At 40.6% G+C, this 18,416-nt stretch overlaps 1 protein-coding gene across 11 annotated transcripts in view; it reads right to left on the reverse strand.

Annotated features, from left to right (window-relative positions):
* Window positions 1-18,416, reverse strand: part of CTPS2 (CTP synthase 2) — a 92,886-nt gene that overhangs the window by 27,416 nt on the left and 47,054 nt on the right. For all 11 annotated transcript variants that reach the window (XM_089511673.1, XM_089511671.1, XM_089511670.1 and 8 more), the window contains 4 exons: window positions 16,040-16,128; window positions 14,460-14,554; window positions 9,279-9,341; window positions 8,686-8,729 (listed from right to left, as the gene is read on the reverse strand). In XM_089511673.1, coding sequence (XP_089367799.1) covers window positions 8,686-8,729; window positions 9,279-9,341; window positions 14,460-14,554; window positions 16,040-16,128 — 291 coding nt within the window. The remainder of the gene's footprint in view (window positions 1-8,685; window positions 8,730-9,278; window positions 9,342-14,459; window positions 14,555-16,039; window positions 16,129-18,416) is intronic.

An 18,416-nucleotide genomic window follows, 5' to 3' on the forward strand; every position in this document is an offset into this window, starting at 1 on the left:
TTTCGCTCTTGCTCTCAGTAATTTATAACCTCATGAACTGCTAGATTAATACGTAATCCAGATCTCTACAAACCTGCTATCTATATATAGGAAAAGGAGTAGAAATAATAAATTTCAGGAGATGTTCAGAACCAATCAACCCATTTTTGTTGAGGATTGCTTTGCATCTTGGAAGAGAAGGGCAGAAAGCAATAAAGAGGGACCTCTTGAACCTGAGGCTCCCTCTTCTTTGACACTGAAAAGCAAAATGTATGATCAGAGCCTCGGGTATACAGCGGATCTGCTGTATCTGCTGGGATTTGGTTCCATGATCCTGTGTGGATACAAAAAATGCAGGTGTTCAAAGTCCTTATTATAGAATGCAGCAGTGGAGATGGCAGCAAACTCTGGCTGCCAGGCATGCATTCTTCAGCTTCCAGGGAGCCCACTAGCTGCCCACTTTTCCCTTGTTCATGAAAACATGGCAGCACAACTTGTTTGTTCATAAGACAGAAGTGGGTGGGTGGCTGGCAGGTTCCCTGGAAGGCAGGTCAAATGATACATGCCTGATGACTGGTACTTGCCACTGCCTCTGCAGCTGCCCTGGGACCACTTCTTACTAGATTCCCAGGTGTGGGCGGGGCTGGCTGCATGTTTGGAAGAAACACGTGTCCTGAACACGCGGAAGTCTTCAGGTGCAACAAACTTACACCACTCTTGCAGTTATAACAGCAACTTTAATGTAAACTTCCCTTCACCAAAACAGATTTTTAACCACCAAAGTCACAGTCCCAAACCCTTGACTATCCTAAGATAGACTTCTTCAGGGCTGGGGTCTCTCCTGGGAGCTGGGTTGGCTTTCTCCAAGACGGGCTCGTCTTCCCCCGGCGTGTTTCTCCAAAGGTTCTACCTCGTTTCTCCCGTTCCCGCGGGACAGGCCCTGCTTCCCACTTTTCTCCCTTATAGTCCCACCATTCTCCTTCCGAACGTTCCTTGGGGTTTAGCTTCCACCCCTCCAAGTTTAAGTCAGTCAAGTCTCCCTCTTCCTGGGGGTTTCTTAATACTACCTCCTCGTGTGGTCCCCGTCCTCGACCTCCCGAACGCCTTTGCAGAGTGGCTACCGACCCGTGACACTGTGGGCTCCTTCTTACTACTTCTGTCCCTCTCGCGGCCGCCACTTCCCAGTCTCCTCTTCCGCATCGCAGCCCTCTGCCCGCGCTTCTCTGCCCCTCTCCTCTTATCTCCCCTGAGGCTGCCCCTTGCTCCTCCTCCTGGACTCCTCCTTGCTCCGCCTCTGGCCCCTCCTCTCCTCTTCCTTCCCCTTCCTTCTCCACCTGGTCCTCATTAGCCCTTCTAGCTCTATCCTCACCTATATTCACCTCACTACACCAGGTATGTATGTATGTATGTATTTATTTATTTATTTATTTTAATCTGCACTTTTAGTCCATGATAATAATAATAATAATAATAATAATAATAATAATAATAGGTTTTATTTATATACCGCCCAATCACTGGGAATCCGAGCGGTTTACAATAGAGGGGATAACAGACAGTTCCCTGCCCACAGGCTTACAATCTAAAAGACACGACACAAAAGGAGAATGACGAGTTAAATCTGTGAATCCAGAGCCTGCGGATCGGGCAGGCCCACTGTAATGAATTCAAGAAAGCTATTGGGCTGGATTTGAAATCAATTCTACTAAATTAAGTATGTGAGCCAAAGAAGTCAGTGCAGCCTTCTTTAAATATTATTATATAAAAGCTCATTATATCTGTAATCTCACTTTATTATAGGATTAGCTGTATGCATTTCTGCTGGGGGGGGGGGACAATCTAAATACTTATTATCTTGCCAACATTCAATACTTGTCCTCTAATGTATCTGCAGTATGGACTGTGCTGGTCTATGACTGTAATAAAGAGGAACTGAACTGAACAGTATGGAAGATTATTTTGGTCTTTTTCTTTTGCTAAATGGCATGAATCTAGCATTTATTTAACAAAGAAAACAGTCTGATTGAGATGGTAATTCGAGCAACTTTTTCTTTGTAAATTATTCTATTATTTATTCTATAAATTCTGTCTTATTTGAATAGGATAATCGACGATATGAATACAATGTTATAAAAAAAGACCCTACATGCAGAAACTGTTTTAATTACAAAGGAGAAATGTATCTCTATCTAGAAGTGCCTCAAATGCACAAAATTATTTTCCTTGTTGCTAGTTCAGAGTAGTGTTTTGTATTCACCTTGTTACATACTGGCTGAGACATTAACCTATCCCTCAGCAATTATCCTTCAATAATTTTTTTAAGGAGAGACACATTCAAGAGATTCCCAAGATATATCCTGGGCTCTGTGCTTTCTTGTTTGAAACTATGCAGTGTACAAATCAATGGTGTTTCCCTGTGCTGATATTCCAGAGGTCTAGCTTACATACAAGTAGGAATGAAGAAAACTATGGAAAAGTTACAATATTGTGGTGCACCTGGTAACAAATAATAGATTTGACATACTAAGACAAGCTGTAAAACATTTATTAAAATTCAAATAATAAAATTCCAGAGAACCCTTTACACAAAATAACCACCAGGGGAAAAAACTTCAATAAGCTATATGGACAGGGCAGAAAAAGTGCAATAAATACATAATTTTAAAGAAATAACTTTGATTGCTAAACTATCAACATGTCTAACAACTATCAACAAGTTCCTTTAACAAGAAGACACATTTCATAATCAGGGTGGAGTGGAAGGAGGTGAAACTTATAAAGGGTGTCCCAATCGAGAGCTTCTCACATTACATCGCTAAAGCCTCTTAGGTTTGGAGCATCAGGTAAATATGATTCATACATTTGTATATCTGTTTTAATATCTTCTGTGAATGTACTATTTTATCTTGCAAATCCTATATGCTCTTACTTAGGAATAAACCCAATTATATTCATTGAGACTTAACATTTAAAAAGTCAAGCCTAGGATTGTATTGATAGAATCAACTGTATCATGTCATATATAGAAAACATTTTTTCCCTAGCAGGTTACCTCAGGAACGAGTGGTAAAATAGATGCAAATATAAAATAAATCGCCATATCAGAGCATATGTATATAAATTTACAATTTTCCCATACATGATAAGCAGTTTCCATTCAAATTAGTGTTGCTCCTTATAAATAACAAAACATACCACCTTTGCATTTTCTTTTACAGGTTTTCAATAAACTAAAGCATGGACAACTTTAGTACTGACAACCTTTTAAAACTCTTCACTCAATATGCTATAAAAGAAGGTAGTTCTAGTTTTCTTTCAACTGAAGGACTTCAACGTTTGCTTCGGGATAACTTCACAAACTTTTTGGTAAGTCTTTCCAAAACTGTGCTGCCAATTAAATATAAAACACAATATTGTTATTTTCCTCGCCCTGCAAACCTTTTTAGCAGCTCTGGAGAATTTAAAACATGTTGGGCAGCAAGGGAGGGATGGAAGTGGATGGAAATAGGGATAATTCAGTATGAAAGAAAACTTTACCATTCATTTTAAATATATGAATGGAGAGGCCAAAGGTTCACTGACACTAATATGTTCAGGGTTTGGTGTATGGATTTCACAACATTTATAGAAATTGCCATCTGCTAAGATGAGAAGAGCACAACTATTTAACTACAGAAAAAATATGCTGGTTCACTACTGAAAACAACGTAAATCTAGTAATGCTAATGGTTGAATATTTGCCTTTACATTATCTCAAGAAAAGCCAAAAGCATTGTTCATGGAAGATTACAATATTTAGAATTAAATCACTGTTAGTGTTGGGAACCAATCTCACTTAGCCAAAAAGAAAAACTGTTCTGCCATTTTTCACACACACACACACACACACACACACACACAATGTGTGTGTGTGTGTGTGTGTGTGTGTAATTGTTTTAATAAATTGTGTTTAGCTACAATTTTTTGATACTGTAGTCATACATAATTAGAGCCAAAGTAGTTCATGGTAATAACAAAAAAATATGAACATAAAAATATTTTTTCAGACAAAGTAAGAATAATGCTTTTAAAGGGATAATGCTCTCTGAAGAAGAGGACAGAATAGCTACATTTGATTACAGAATAGGTGGGTAAACTCCTTGAAACACCAACTGAGGACTGAGAACAGCAGCAGAGCTCACAGAACTCCCTAGCCTAGGGAACTCACTGCAAGTTCCCACAAAAGAATCCCTCAAATATTTCTACAAAGACATATGTCTAGAACAGAGTTAAAAGGCCTGTTCTATTTAATGAGTGCAAAAGGATGAAGAGGTCACAGGTTTTTTTCTAACACTGCCTCCATACTTTCCTTCACTGAGGCCACTCCATCAACCACAGTAAGCAAAGTACAGTCTGATTTTCCATTTTAAAAAAACAAACACAACTTACAGTCCTAAGAAGAAGGCAAAAGAATGCTTTTATCTTCAATTCCTAATAAGAAATTGTATCAAAAATGTAACTGATTAAAAAAAAAGAAACGTTTCACATGGTAAACCACTTTTTAAATTATAGAGCCAACAAGTAGCTGATAAAATTATGACAGAGACTTTAAACTCTGCAGAGATGATGGTGCTTACCTCAGATTTTGTATAGAGATACAACTACAGTAGGCCCTTCCCTTACGTAGAGGATCCATTCCAGACCACCACCCCCCCCCAACATAAGGGAAAAAATGTGTATGGTCAAACCCCATTGAAAATAATGGGGCGTGTGCATGTGGCATGGTGCACATGCCACATGCACACACCATTGCTTTTCCTGTGGCGCACCTTCAGTGTAAACTGAAAGCCACGTGTGGCATGGGAGCACTGTATAAGTTAATAACAAATGTTATTCATGTTCCAATGACATAGTTTAACTTAATTTTGTTCTGAAAAAAATGTTTCCTCTTTGGAATTATCTACATAAACTAATTTGTTTTGTCTTTTATTATTTCCCCCTCCCTACAAAACAAAATCCATACAGAGTTCAATGTCTTTCAATGACATTGTCAAATATGCAGACATAGATAAAGATGGAAAAATCAACTTTAATGATTTTAAGTCACTGATGAGCAAGTTAAGTAGCTTGGTTGGATTATCTACTTTGACTGGACTAACCGGTTTTGGATCATAAGCCATCCTATGAAGAGGACGAAGAAAAAGAAAACATGTGAGATTCCAAATCCACCCAATTATGGATTGTGAAAATGGCTGCATTTCTACAAAGCATCTCTGTGAAAAGATGGGTGACAGTCAATAAATATCAATTTTGATTTAAAATAATTCATATATGATGACTGGTAAAATGAATAAATATTTTTTCCAGGTAATTTAAGAGTGAATTTAAAATATTTACGGAAATTTATCTTATTGGGGGAATTCCATGTATCTTTACATTATGTATTATATGTTATTTCCAAATAATAATAATAAATAATAAATAAAATTTTTATTTATATACCGCCCTTCCATCCGATCAGGGCGGTTTACAGCAGTTAAAATACAATAGAGAATAAACATTAAAATCATACACCATACAACAATTACAATATTACAGAAAACATAAAAACAAAAGGCCCCAGGTTAGCCAGTCCCGTTGCCAGTGTGGCGGGGGAGGCCTATAGGACCTTATTCAGGGAATGCAGTCCTGAACAGGAAGGTCTTAAGATCCCGTCTGAATTGGGCCAGGGAGGTAGCTGAGCGGAGCTCTGTGGGCAGCGTGTTCCAAAGGGCAGGGGCGGCGATGGAAAATGTCCTCCTGGTAGTGGAGACAAACCTCGCCCCGGGAACCCTAAGTAGTTGCTGCCCAGATGTTCTGAGGGTGCGGGGCGGAATGTACGGGGAGAGGCGGTCCTTCAGGTATCCTGGGCCCAAGCCATTTAGGGCTTTATAGGTCATCACCAACACCTTATATTGCGCCCGGAAGCGAATGGGCAGCCAATGGAGATCTTTTAACACCGGTGTTATATGGCTGGCCCTGGACGTACCAGTGACCAACCTGGCTGCCATATTCTGCACCATTTGAAGGTTCTGGGTTTGGTATAAGGGTTGCCCCATGTAGAGTACATTGCAGAAATCCAGTCTCGAGGTTACCAGGGCGTGTACTACAGTTTCAAGGTCCCTCTGGGCCAGATATGGGCGCAGCTGGCGAATAAGCCGAAGCTGATGACAGGTGCTCTTGACCGTCGCATTCACCTGAGCAGTCAGACGAAGGGACGAGTCAAGAAGCACCCCCCAGACTGCGCACGGAGTCCTTCACAGGGAGCGTGACCCCGTTCAGGACAGGTGGAACCACCGCCATTCCTGGACCAGGGGAATGAGACTTTTAAGCAGCTTATGGGTAGCTGAGGTCTGGTGTGGCAGAATAGCTGAGTGTCTGTGCTATGAGCCAGAGGATGTTTCCAGTCCACATCCCACCTTAGCCACAAACCTTCTGTTTGAACTATTAAATGTGTAGGTTCTACATGTCTGTATGGAGGTTTTGACCTTCTAGCTGTTTCAGGCATGAAAAAGAGCAGCAGGATTCAACATCAGATCCCATGATTGGCAAGAATTATAATGCCTCTGCATGAGTCAGACCTGGTATATACACTAGACACTTTATGCCCAAGCATGTTCCAACTGCATCCCAGGCTCTTGTTTATGCCTGTGTCCTTAGCTTTAGCATCTGATCTCAGGGTAGGCACATGTGACAATAAATCCACAATGTTCAGAAATAAGGCTTATTTGAATTTGACTACCTACAAACTCTTTATTGTTTGACCAACCAACTGCAGTAGTGACATCTCATTTTAAAAACTTCTTTTAAAAAGTTGTATTACCCAGGAATCAAATGAACCAAGTGCCAGAATACATACTCAGTGCCAGGGTTAACAATAAGAACATAAAATCTACCATATTAATACATTTGCTTCAATTTATACTCCTATAGTGCAGGGGTGGGCAGCCCTCCAGGGCCATTTTGTGGCCTTTGAGACCTGGGTGGGTGGATGGATGGATGGATTGGAAGATCCCAAAAATAATTTTGGCAATTAAAAAAAATTAAAAATTGTCCGGAAATGCTCCAAAATGCCCACTAGGGGGCATTGGGGTGCATTTTCCCCAAACACTTTGCAGGTTCCTTGGACCAAATTAAGAGAGGTCTTTTTTGAAACCCAAAACATGATGAAAATGCCCCCAGGTGTTTGTGTGCATTCCCTCTCTCTTTTTATTTGCTGGAGCAGGTCCAACCTTCCAAGGCTGTGGTCCCAAAACTTTTGGGGGTTTCCACCCCTTTTCCTCTTGGACAACAACCCTAGCACCCCAAAGTGTATTTCTTGATGTTAGGTCTACTGTTCTACTGCAAACTCAAAACAACCAATCATGGCTGCTGCTCACTTTGCACCAGCGAAAAAGGATTTAGAGTCCTTTCTTGCCAGGGAAAAGTTTCTCCCATGCACCTGGTCACCTTGGTAGTAGCAACCAAGCAACTGGCTGAGCAGTGACACACCCATGCTGGCCTTGAGGCATAGGCCTCTTGGTCGCTGTTCAGCCAGGTGCTTGGTTGTTACTACCAAGGTGACGAGGTGCATGGGAGAAACTTTTCCCTGGCAAGAAAGGACTCTAAATCCTTTTTCGCTGGGACAGAGAGGGGTGCAGCTGGTGTATGTGTAGGGGTTTTGCAGAGGCTGCATGCTCTGGACTGGAGACTGGCACAGATGGGGAAGGGACATATTTTAACTACAGGAGCAGCTTCAAGGTGAAGGACTCTTTCCAAGAATCAGCCTGGTATACTCTTCCCTCTCTTTCCTCAGAGACATATCTTCCCCACACAGCTTCAAGGATTCCCCACACACACAAACATTGTTTATTTTACTACCTCTTCTCTCTGTCTGTCTGGTGAAAGAAAACAGGAGCAGTAGCGCAGCTCCAACCTGCCAGCCAAGTCCTGGCAAAGCTCACAAAGCCTAAGCAGGGTACAAAATGTGAAAGCTCTTTTTTGCCGTCCCTTCTTCCCCACCACCACATGACTGGACTCCTTGCTCTAGTCAATCAGTCTGTCCCAAAATGGCAGTGCTTCGACCCACAGAAGCGATGCCCTGTGCCCAAGCCTCACAAGAGTTTCCGAACTGCCACCACACTACTAGCAAAAGACGTGGCTAAGAGAGTGAGCTCAGGCAGGCAGGCAAAGAATGGGAGACACTACCACACATAACAATCAGCATGGCTATGTGGTGGTTTTAAGAGACCCTGAAAAGAAGTTCCATGCAGCCCTCATCCCCGCCATGGTCCTAAAGGCTGCTGTTTCCCCTTGTCTTTCTTGCGCACCAATACTTTGACTCTCGTCCCCTTTTCCTTCACCACCCCTCTGCTACCCCCTTTTTCCCTCACCGCTCCCAAGGGGAGCATACCACCCACTTTTGTAACCACTGATCTAAGGTCTTCTAGGGAGCTACAGCTCCTAGCCTTCCACAATTTCCCACTCCTGCTATAGAGAGAAAACTTCTGGCTAATGAGATTATGGCTGGCTCAGCTATTTAATATCAGAGTGTAGAGCATACAAGTGGTTAAATCTCTACTTAAAATACTCACTGAAATCAGTGGAACTTAAGGCAAACATTGCTGACCTGTCTCACTGATTTCAAGGGGTGTAGTCTAAGCATGACTGAGTACCTATTTAAAAACATAGCAAGAAATCAGTACTTACGACAGGATTCTTTGTATCTGAGTCAAATTCTGTAGAATTTGCATCTGTAGAAAATTTTAAAATTTAATCAGTCATACAGATTTTGCATCTATTGATTCTGTTGATGTAAAATAATAACATATCCTTTAACTAAACAAATGTAAATTTCATTGTTGAGAATCATATTTTGACTATAAACTCCAGTAAACATGACTGTGTTGGCCTACATGACATTAAGTGCCATTAAGCCAGACAGTTATGCTAAATATGTCTTTGATCTTTCAGAAAAATATCTTTAGCAGCACCATCAGTGAAATGTTGATGATCCATACAAATTTTAGCCACCAAGTCATATTACATTAAGCTACTTTCCAGCTGTTTTGATCAATAAATGACATCAAGCCTTTGTCAGTTTCTAAACATCTGTATGTGCTTCATCTGGACAAGAATTAAAATCATATTAGTAGTTTCAACTGAAGACAGAAGTGATGAAGAAGAGCACTAGAGTGATGACACTGGATTTCTTAACTGTTGGCAACTAAACAAATTTCACTTCAGCTGCTAGGACTTCATCTTAGGTTTTAAGTGAACTATTATTGTACAAGAAAACACACCTTTCCAGTTTAAACAATTCCTTGCAAACTCCACTACTGCCAGCTGCATTCCCAAACAGACTCCTATCAGAAATGGAAAAGAAAAGAAAAGTAAATGAACACAGCAGCACACAAATTTCATATTTGTGAATACATTGGTGAAAAAGTAGGGTAGAAATTACAATAAAATGTACTAGTATATCCTACAATATTTTTCATTCACTGCTGCAGCATATTGCTTTCCTTTTAACCACTACCTAAATTCAGGAAAGTTTTAAAAGCACTGGTACCTTAGAATAAGGCAAACAGTAGCCTCATGCTAAAACCTTACCAGCCTGACTTTCTTTTGTAACACTGGCGTCTTATTCAGTTTCTTGGCACATAACAGCCACAAGAAAAACAACTCAAAACTACCCAGGTAGAAAGCATAAAACCTTGCAGGGAGGAAACACAAACACATCTGTGCCCCATACACACCCCTTTTATGCCCACTAGATCCTTGAACTATTAACACAGACCCTGATTTCATGGATTCCTTCCTTTTACCACTTTCTTTTCTTTGTACCATTTTTGATTCTTTTTTTGGGAGGGAGTGTTCTTTCTTGATCTTCTCACTTTAACACATTACGTTCTTTCCCCTCTTCTTGCCACTTTCCATCTGTAAGTATCATTCTTCCCTCCCCTCATTTCTTCTAATACTCTCATGTTCCTCATGTTCCTCTTAACAATTCATTTTCCATTTCCATTCCTCTCAGAGGCAAAGTAGATGTAGCGTTACTAATGTGATTAATCCTTGCACTGATTTGTTTTTACCAAAATAGCACAAGTGAGGGAGTGATCCAATTTAGGGAAATTGGAGGACAGAACCTTTAATCATTTAGTCCCTTCTACCTCAGGCCATCATCCCAATGTGAATTCCCCCCTCCCCTCAGCTGCTATTAAATGAAGAAAAAACAAGCATGTAAAAGCCTGTCCTATAATTTGTTTATTTATTTAATTTGTTTTAAATATATAAATATATAATTTGTTTTAAAAATAGGTACCATCACATACAATTTCTCTCTTATTTGTCCCTCTAACACCTGACACTCCTTGCTTCTCCTTCCTCCAACCCCATGTAACATCTAGAACTCTTCCTACCACACTTTCACTGACCTTACTGTTATTAACCCTACAGAACTGTAATTACAATAACTTCAATTAATGTTCCTAGAATTGATGCCCTCCAGATGAGCTGAACCACAATCACCACCATCTCCAACAGCCATGAAACATGTGACTCTGTATATTGCATTTATTGACAAATTGCTGTAACAGATACTTTCTGCTCTCTGCTAGCAGCACCCTAACCATGGCTCGGTTTATACGTAAGAGTCACATGTCAAGTACCTATGAACAGTACAACAACATGGATAACTTTTGCAGTGGAGGTTGTTTTAAAATGCACAAGCTAAGATGGATACATTTAACCCAATATTAAGATACACCACAGGTTTCTGAACATAGCCAGCAGGATAGCTTTTCACTTAATACTGAGGAAGATACTCAGCACCATTGCTCAGGTGCATATCTTACTGTTTCATTAAAAATCTTATTTCATAATGAGTCACTATATGTACTATGGAGAGAAATGGAAATACGTTAATTTTAAAATAAAGTTTGTCCTTGTTGATATTGTGGTGCATATTTTATTACTATGATGATGTTAATAAGCAGACTTTGGCCCGTTACAAATGGGCACTTTAGTACGCGCTCCACGCGTGCTAGGGTTAAAAAGGGGCGTCCTTTTCAGATGCCCCCAACCCTAGGACGCGCGGAGAGCGCACAAAATGGCGGCGGCCATTCCACACGGCCGCCGCCATGAGGACGTCACGACCGCGCCGCCTCTATACAGGGTGGCGCGGAAGTGATGTCCTCGTTCCGCGCCAGGGCATCTAGTGCGCCCTTAGCGCAGAGCAGGAAGGAGCTCTGTTTCGGAGCTCCTTCCTGGTTTGGTCCGCTGGGTGCAGCCTTCAGATGGCTGCGCCCAGCGGACCAAAGCAGAAAGGGGCCAAGTGGCCCCTTTCTCCTCCTCCCCGCCGCCGCAGGGTGTCCTTGGGGCTTGAAGCCCCAAGGACACCCCTTTCCAGGCTGCAGGAAGCCTTTTGCTGCGTCCCCGCAGCCCGGAAAGCGGCGGATCGGGGCCTCAGCGGCTGCCGTTCTGGCCACTGAGGGCCCGATACACTGGGGAAAGGGGTGGGTACAGCCTACCCCAAATGGGCGGTCTGCAACCCACCAATATAAACAAAAGACAGCGTTTCTGGTAGAAAGAAACTCTGTCTTAAGAGATCTCTGAATGTAGCCAGCTGCTTATTTCCCAGAAGTAAAATTCCTGCACACACCCAAAATCACTGTTCCTTAGTGTGCGTTTTTTTTTTTTTTTTTTAATTTAAAAAGTTTATTTTACTTAGGGCACTCTGAGGATTCCATTCCAGGTTTGGGGGTTGGTGGGGGGGGGGTTTGCAACCACCTTTGTGTATAGCAGCAGAATATTTGTCTCATATTCATTGTCTAGAGCTTAGATACAGGTATATTAAAATTCAAGATTATTATCTGGCCAACTATCATGAATCTTCAGCAACTACAGTCTATGAGTTTATGTGTTTCTATAATTTATGTAGAAAAAATACGTGTAAGTTAAATCAAACTCTAATACTTAAGCACTGCTTCTATATAAATTCTTAGAAGTTATAAAATAATACCAACTATTTAAAAATATAAAATGAAATTTACTTATTTTCTATTCACCAAGCAGAGATACAATATATTCTTGTGTCTGTATATGAGCACGTCATCTGTCTACTTATGGCAATCCCATGAATTTCACAGGGAGGATTTTTAGGCAAGGAATACTTAGATGGTTTTGTTTGTTCCTTCCTCTGCAACATAGACTACAGTATCTGTTGCCAGTCTCCAGGGCTGACCTATTTAGCTGCCAAGATCAGATGAGATCTCATGCCTTTAGGGTATCTAGACAAATATAATAAGAGTTCCTATAAACATTAATCAGAATGAAGACTGCATGTAGAACAAGGCTAGAATTGGTAAGGGCAGCTATGAAAAACTGGATAAAATCTTAAGAAGCACAGATATAACTGAACACCAAAGTGGGGATTGTCCAAGCATCGTATTCCCCATCAGCATGTATGGATGTAGGAGCTGGACAGTGAAGAAAGTGGATAGGAAGAAAATAAATTCATTTGAGGTTGTGGTGGTGAAGAGTGCTGAGGATTATGTGGATGGCCAATAAGACAAATAGGTCCTAGAACAGATCAAGTCTGAACTCAGGATGACTAAATTAAGACTATCATACATTGGCCACATCATAAGAAGGCATGAATCATTGGATAAGACAATAATGCTAGGAAAGGCAGAAAGCAGCAGAAAGAGAAGGAAACCACATGCCAGATGGATGGACTTAATCAAAGAGGCCATGGGACTGAGCCTACACAGCTTGAGCAGAGCAGTGTTTGGGGGTCTTGAAGCCATGAGCAACTTGAATGCAGTTATCAACCACAATTCTTATAAAAACAAACTTTTATTACAAATTTGAGAACTGAAATTCTATCAATACACAAAATTAATATGCATGAGTTCATAACTGAGAGATCAATTAAGCTTTAGATACCCAAAAATGCTCAGATCAGTTTACAGACTTTCTCCTACAATGGCTGAGCACTTTGTCAGGTACTGAGCACTATAGTGGGCATGTCTGTCATTGAACATTCAAACTCTCTCTTCAGATACGGAGGATAAAAAATCCATTCAATTTAGATTTTAAATGAAAACTGAAATTTTCCTCAGTTCAATACAGCCCCACAGGCTTCATTTTGTCTGCTGGCTGGAAAGCAACAAGTTCCAATTTAGTCCCAAATTAATTTCAGTGGGACTATAGTTGCTTAAAATTATATATTTCACTGTAGCAGATATATGAACTTTTCAAAGAACTGGAAAGTATTTTACTTCACACACTGAGAACTAAATTAGATCAGATAGTATGAAATCCATGATTTGATGATCTACAATTCTGTAGAATACATGAAGCCATGGCAGCAGCGTATAGGGTTTGAATTGGACACTTTATTAATTTGGGACTGCTTCTGAACAACAACAACAACAACATATGATTCACAAACCCTTTTGATGACCAAACTCTCAAAGTAAGGAGGACAAATGTATGACCCCAGATCATATATTTATCTAAATAATATCACGGATGGGATACAAAAATTTATGACTTTCTGAGCAGCTGAAAGAAAGCACTAAGAGATGCATCTGGAGGAACAGGAAAGCAGTTAAACTTTTTATCCAACAATAAACTCAGACAAACCATTTTTAAATTGATATAAAGTTTTAATGACATAGTCAGGGAAAGGACCAATGAATGGCATGGGAAAATGGCAAGTTCATGAGAATTTAGGATTATAAAAGTTGGTAAATTTGTGAAAGGAGAACTTACTTCTCACTGTACTTCGTCCCCTTTCTTTTCTCTTTCTCCTTCTCTCTCTCATCTATTATCATTGGGATTTGCAGACTTCTCAAAGGGGCTATACCCATGGATCAAAAAGCCCGTATTCCCCCTGCTTTATGTCATCCTGTTTAGATGATGCAGGCCAACAGCCCTGGGCTGGGAAAAGGCAGACTGGACACCATTCCAGTTGATCCAGCCCGACCCCAGCCCATCCGGCCCTTAGACCCATCTACACCGGCTATTTTCAGGGGAGTTTCCCAGAAACTCCACCACAGGCGTAGACCAGATGTCTGTGTGCTCCCTTACCTGCTGCTGTTGTCGTTCTACTTGCAGGACCCAGTTATGGCCTGTGAGGTTGGAAGGGGGCACCTGGCCATATGGGTGAAGCCAGGCACCACGCTTCTGTCCTTACAGGATTGGAATAGAGATCTAAGTACAGTCAGCCCTCGATATCCATGGACTTGCCTATCATGGGGTTTTCTTGACAAGATTTGTTCAGAGGTTTGGCTTTACTTTCCCTTGAGGCTGAAAGAGTGTGACTTGCCCAAGGTCATCGAGTGAGTTTCATAGCCAAGCTGGGAATCAAACTCTGGTCTTCAGAGTTGTAGTCCAACACTTAAATCACTACGCCTTGCTGGCTCACTGATTTTAATTACACTATGCAAAACTGAAGATACCTGTAAATATCTTACCAAGAAAAGGCTTTTTCTTCTTCCTTGCCCAGGAAATTGCTTGAAGTTTTCCTTCAGTTCCCCTGTGTCCAAAACCTCCAGGAACTAATACACAACTGGAGAAAAATACAGAGTGCAAAGACAGCAACAGATGGGAAATTGAATAGAAGCTTAGATAAGATTAGCTGGGGGAGGGCAAAGCTTGGCTCATGAATTGCATGTGCCCATTATTATTATTATTATTATTATTATTATTATTATTATTATTATTTTCTTATATCCTGCCTTTCTTCCAATCTAGGGATTCAAGGCGGCATCAGTCTGTTTGTAAGATGCCAAGGACTCTCAGTCTTCAATTCCTCAAAAACAAAACTTAAATTCTGTACAAAAATGCTCCCCTTGGGAAGGTGTGGGAATTGTGTGGTACTTAAGAAAGCCACAAACATTTGGCTGGGGAAAAAAATAGTTTTTTTCCTTAGAGGTGTGCTTTTGGCCATAAATGCAGTTTCAGGTGGGAAAGGGAGGGGGATGGCCTCACATGAGTTATTTTTAGACCTAGAAAATGGTCTTCCTAGAAAAACCTTAAGCAAGGCCTGTCCTAGATCTGGAGCACCCTTGGAAAGGACATGATAAAACTGCCCCACTTACCCTCAAAGAGTGTTAGGGGTATTTTTAATTTTTTATAAAATCAGAAATATTTTAAAATCTCAGAAGGCGGGTTCCCTGAAGGAACCAATTTGACCCCACTGGCATAGAGTGTCACCCAGTGCGGAGGGCAGAGCTTCTGGGGGGGGGGTACATGTTCCCTCTCCTTTGTGCTGCCCCATCCTTTTCCTGATGAAGAAAAGGACAAGATGGCTCAGGGGTAGGTAGGTGGGAGTGCATGGAGGGGAGAACGTGTGGGGGAATGCAGGGACAGCGTGGGGGGTGGGAATGCACACAGGAACAGCACAGGGGGAGCACAGGGGGTAACTGGGTATCATTCCCTTTCTGGAGTGTCACCCAGTGTGGGCTGCACCACTGTCCCCCCACATGACGCACCTGCCTGGCATCTGCCGAACTGTTAGAGAACAGAGTTCTATATGTGTCTGTTATGCAAGACACATAGTTAATTTGAATTTAAAGTAAGTTCCTTCAAACCCAGGGTCTTATCTTAACTGTATCTGTATAGCATTAACGCTATATGGCCTACGCCATTTTTAAACATACAACCATAACACATAAGATCTTTTACTAAAATAAAGGCTTTAAAAATTCCTATTCTGCAGAATATATGCTGTATTGTCTTGTTATTTGTGTGGTGTTATTCCCTTTGTATCTGAACTAACATCCAAATGTTTCTAATCCAATATACTTTTGCTCTACAGTGACATGAGTGGAAATAAAGTAAATGAGCAAATTCATAATACCAGTTGGATGGATGAGCTCCACACACACACACACACACACACACACACACACACACAATTGTCCAGCTCTAGTGTAAACTATGACATCAACATGTGTTAGTTCAATTACCATTCTAAATTAAAGTAAGGAATTAACAAACACCAAGTAATGAAAGTTATAAAGCAGTAAAACAAAAAAATTGTGAAACTTACTCTGCTTTGCAAAGTTTTTGCCAGGCTTGATGAAATTTCACTGGATTCTCAGCCTCTGTTTTATGTTCAAGGTCTGCTGAATCTATATACTAGTTAAGAAAACACATTTTTCATGTTGAGTGTGCCCTGAGGGGTGAAGAGACATTGAGGCTAAGCTAGGCTGTTGTGAGGGACAGTTAGAAAAGATTTTAGGTACCCAAGAAAGGGACGAAGAGTGTCCTTAATTAAATTGTTGTTGGGTCCTGTGGGTGACATAGTGTTCGGTGACTAGTGGAGTCACAGGTAGCCAGAAGATATAAAAGTTTAATAAAGGTTCTGTAGAAACTTAGTCTGTAAGGGAACATACATAAAGCTATAAAGAACCAATTACAAAGACAAGCTAAAAAAACCGTTAAACTGTGTAACTAATAAAGTATTTATATGCCATATCTATTGTGAACAACATCCAAGGAAAGAGATACTGTATTGAGCCTGACTTGTAAATAAATTTATTACTTTGTTTCAACAAGCAGCTGTCTGAAGTGATTTCAGAAACACATTAAAATACTACCAACATTGAGAAAAGTCTTTTAGGTTTGGGACACATTAGATCAGGGGTAGGCAACCTGCAGCCCGGATGCGGCCCAGCAAGGCCTTGGGACTGGCCCCAGCCTGGTCCTGCTGCCAATTGCCGCCGGGGCCTTTTGGGGGCAATTGTCTATAGAAGCCTCAGAAACATGCATTTATATTAACATTTTTTAAAAAATCAGCAAATTTTTTTGCATGTCCTCCATTTTTTTAAAAAAAGTGTCTTCCATTTGAAAATGTTGTCCTACATTTGTCCTGGTTTATTTATATATTTAATTTTTTTTAAAAAAATTATTTAATTATTTATTTTTTGGCTTCGGGCCCCCCAGTTGTCTGAGGGACAGCAACCCGACCCCCAGCTCAAAAAGGTTGCCTACCCCTGCATTAGATAGTGGGTGTGTGGCTGTCAAAGAATAGTTGGTGCCAAGCTGGGGGGAAATTTGAAACCCAGAATGCTGGCATCTAGTGAGAGTTATAGTGCAGGAGACACTTAAGAGAGTCCCAGGTTTGAGTCTCGCAGTGCAGAATAGGTTTGATAGTAGCCATTACTTTCACATAACTGGTGGCAGCAATGGGATCAAAAAGACCCATTGAGTGGGTGAGTCTCATCTCATGACAATCATGAATAGGAATTTCTAATAATAGCACATGAAAAAATGTACCTCATAATATTACAATTTGCTACACAATTGCAAATGTTCCCTAGCTGTGAACTAAGCATTACTGAACCTTCCCTTTGTTGTTAAACAATCTTGCACAAGTACATCCTTCTATAATTCCCCATAGCAAATAAGTGGATGTAGCAAATTTATTCTTGTTTTTACGACTCAGTAAGGCAATGAGAAAAGTTTTTATTTGGGGGATAGGAGGTGGGAACTATGACAGGAAACCAAATATGAGAAGTCCTCTGCTGCCAAACATGCAAATAGGAACAAAGCTGAACAAAGAGGCAAGTGAGATGTGGGATCCAACTATACTGTTGAAGTGCTATTACTGCTGCCAAATTTGTGGCAAAACAAAAATGCAAAAAAGGTTTTAAATGACCTTTTAATTTTCTTTTATAGATATGATTTCTGTGAAAATTTTCAGTATTGCTATTTAGTGCTTTTTGGGGAGGAAAAGTGGTAGTTGTACCTTTCTAAATAAAAACTGCTCAAGCAATATTCAGTTTATCTTAAACATAATTATAACTCTACTTTATTGATCCTAACTGCAAATTTTTTAAAATCCTGTTTTCATCATTATATCTCTGAATTTTAAATGAACAGGTGATGACAGCAATGGTTTTGAGGGGAGGGTAAAGATGAGGGAGAGATATATTTGCACTATTTTGAATCTCAGAATTGGGAGGGGCAACAAGGGCTATCTGGTCCAACTCCCGCCATGCAGGAAGACACCACTACAGCACTCCTGAAAAAAATGTCCATCTAACCTCTTTTTAAAGAACTTCAACACAGATGAGTCTACTACCTACCGAACAGAGAGGTTTTCCTAATTTTAATATGGAATCTCATTTCTCATAATTTGAAACCAGTGGTTCGTGTGCTTGCTCCATCTTCTACATGATACCCTTTCAGTTATTTAAAGATACCTATCATGTCTTCTCCCAGTTTTCTCTTCTCCAAGCTAAGCATACCCAATTCAATAAATCATTCCTAAGACTTGGTTTCTAGATTTTTGACCATCTTGATCACCCTTCTCAGGGCATGTTTCGGTTTGTTAATATCATTCAGAACTGGGCATAATATTCCAAGTGAGCTCTGACAAAGCAAAACACAATGGCATTACTGCTTCCCTTGATCTGGACACT

The sequence above is a fragment of the Sceloporus occidentalis genome, unplaced genomic scaffold (genome assembly GCF_023333645.1).
Source record: "Sceloporus occidentalis isolate IW3139 unplaced genomic scaffold, rSceOcc1.0.p SCAF_2, whole genome shotgun sequence".
NCBI classification, from domain to species: domain Eukaryota; kingdom Metazoa; phylum Chordata; class Lepidosauria; order Squamata; family Phrynosomatidae; genus Sceloporus; species Sceloporus occidentalis.